The 1,851-nt window shown below is 50.5% G+C and overlaps 1 protein-coding gene across 1 annotated transcript in view; it reads left to right on the forward strand.

The window, feature by feature from the left end:
- The window catches only part of ADGRG3 (adhesion G protein-coupled receptor G3), a 16,461-nt gene that overhangs the window by 2,795 nt on the left and 11,815 nt on the right, over positions 1–1,851 (forward strand). Inside the window, exon 2 of the mRNA XM_012647858.1 lies at positions 899–1,052. Within this exon, the coding sequence (XP_012503312.1) occupies positions 899–1,052 (154 nt within the window). The remainder of the gene's footprint in view (positions 1–898; positions 1,053–1,851) is intronic.

Raw genomic sequence — 1,851 nt, forward strand, 5'->3', positions numbered from 1 at the left:
ATTTTCTGTTAAAATTTCTGTTAAAGGTGGTGAAGTCTGGGGTATGGCCTGGAAACGGCAGGAAGAGGAACTTTTACTTTTAATTTTATGTCCTCCTGTACAGTTTAAATTTTTTAACTCTATGTATAACTCAATTACTTTCGTTAAGAGATAAATATGTAGACACACCCATTCATCCATTCATCATAAATGCATAAATGTATATTAATAAATAATCTTAGCATAAAATTCTCATCTTCTCTAATAAATAATAATGGCTCTTTGAACACCTCCAGTGAGCTATGTTTTTTATGCATAGGAAGTCTAATCCTCCCCCCAGACTTCCAAGGAAGGTATTATTAGGCGCATTTTGCTGGTGGGAAAATTGAGCCCCAGATGGTGACCTTGCTTGGGGCTCTGTGTTCCAGGGGCCTTACTGTGCTGTATTCTCGAGCTACCCCGGGAGGTAGCTGCGAGGGTTAGGATGTGAATGTGGGAGCGTGGGGCGAGCCAAGGCAGCGTACATGCAGGGGTTATACCAGGAGGCCACAGCTGCAAGGGCTTTGGAAACTCTGACATGGAACAACTGTGAAAAGCCAGGCAGGCTCCCTGGAGGAGGTGGTAGAGGAGCAGTAGCACTAACATATGAAGCCTTTTATCTACAGAGCCATGTGCTGAACGCTTTGTACGTGCTTTTCCCAAAGCATCCTACCAGGCCTGTGAGATGGGGGTGTATCCCCTTTCATCTGGGAAACTGAGGCCCGGGAGGGTACGAGTGCCGCTCCAGCGCACAGTCAGCGTGATGGAGCCAGGACTGCAGCCCGCACCACCAGGCTCTGGAGCTGCAGCTCCTGTCCCCGCTCCCGCCCTTGCCCCCTCTCCTGGCCCAGCCCACCCACACTGTGCATCCCTCCCTTAGGTGAGGGACAGTCCACCGAAGAGCCGAGAAATCCCTGCCTGAGGCACATCTATGAGGACTATTATGACACCCACAACTTGGAGGAAAAGGCTGAGTGTTTCACCAACTGTGGGCACTTGGAGAGCGACCCCTGTGATGTGGGGAACTTGCAGAGGTGAGGGGGCCCTCTGAGCTGGTGTGGGAACCTGGGGTTCCTGGGAGGGGGGCCATTAGGAAGGGATGGGACCATCTAGGGGATACAGAGATGAATCTGCACGTGTCCCAGCCTTTGGGAGTTGCAGAGGGACATACACAGACCCAAATGACGATGACTCCAGAGTGCGATCATACGGAAGGGTGGGCAAGGTTCCAGGTTAGCCCAGAGGAAGGAATTCTGCTAAGGCTTCACAGGGGAGGCAACCCATGAAAGGGCTTTGAAGGGTGCATAGGAGTTTTCCAGTTGGACCCAAGAAATGGTGGAGGATACAGGCAGAAGAACTTTAGAGCATCGGGGGAGAACTATAATGCTTTGAACTGTGAGGGCATAAAGTGCTGGGGGGTGGAGGAGACAATGGGAGATGGGACGGGTGGGAAATAGGACTGCGAATATTAGCAGGGACGAAGGTGTGAAAGATCATGTAAGTTATACCAACAGGGGGAGGGGAATGACATTTTAAGCACAAGAAGAATGTAGTGAACCTTTATTTCAGAAAGATTGCTCAGGCTTCAGGGAAGGCTGCAGGGGTGGTGATGCAGGAAGGGACACGACAAGGTAGGGCGCAACTGCAGCGGTCTGGGTAGGCTTTGGGGCTGAACCGACACCGCCACCACTACCAGCTGGCATTGCGTGCTTGGAAAGGAGAGACAGATGAGAGATGGTTTGATGTAGAGTGAATAAGACCAAGAGACTGGTTAGATGTGGGGTGAGAGAGAAGGGGTTTAGAATATAACATCTTCAAAAGTCATCTCCAGGT

The sequence above is a fragment of the Propithecus coquereli genome, unplaced genomic scaffold (assembly GCF_000956105.1).
Source record: "Propithecus coquereli isolate 6110/MARCELLA unplaced genomic scaffold, Pcoq_1.0 Scaffold272, whole genome shotgun sequence".
NCBI classification, from domain to species: Eukaryota; Metazoa; Chordata; class Mammalia; order Primates; family Indriidae; genus Propithecus; species Propithecus coquereli.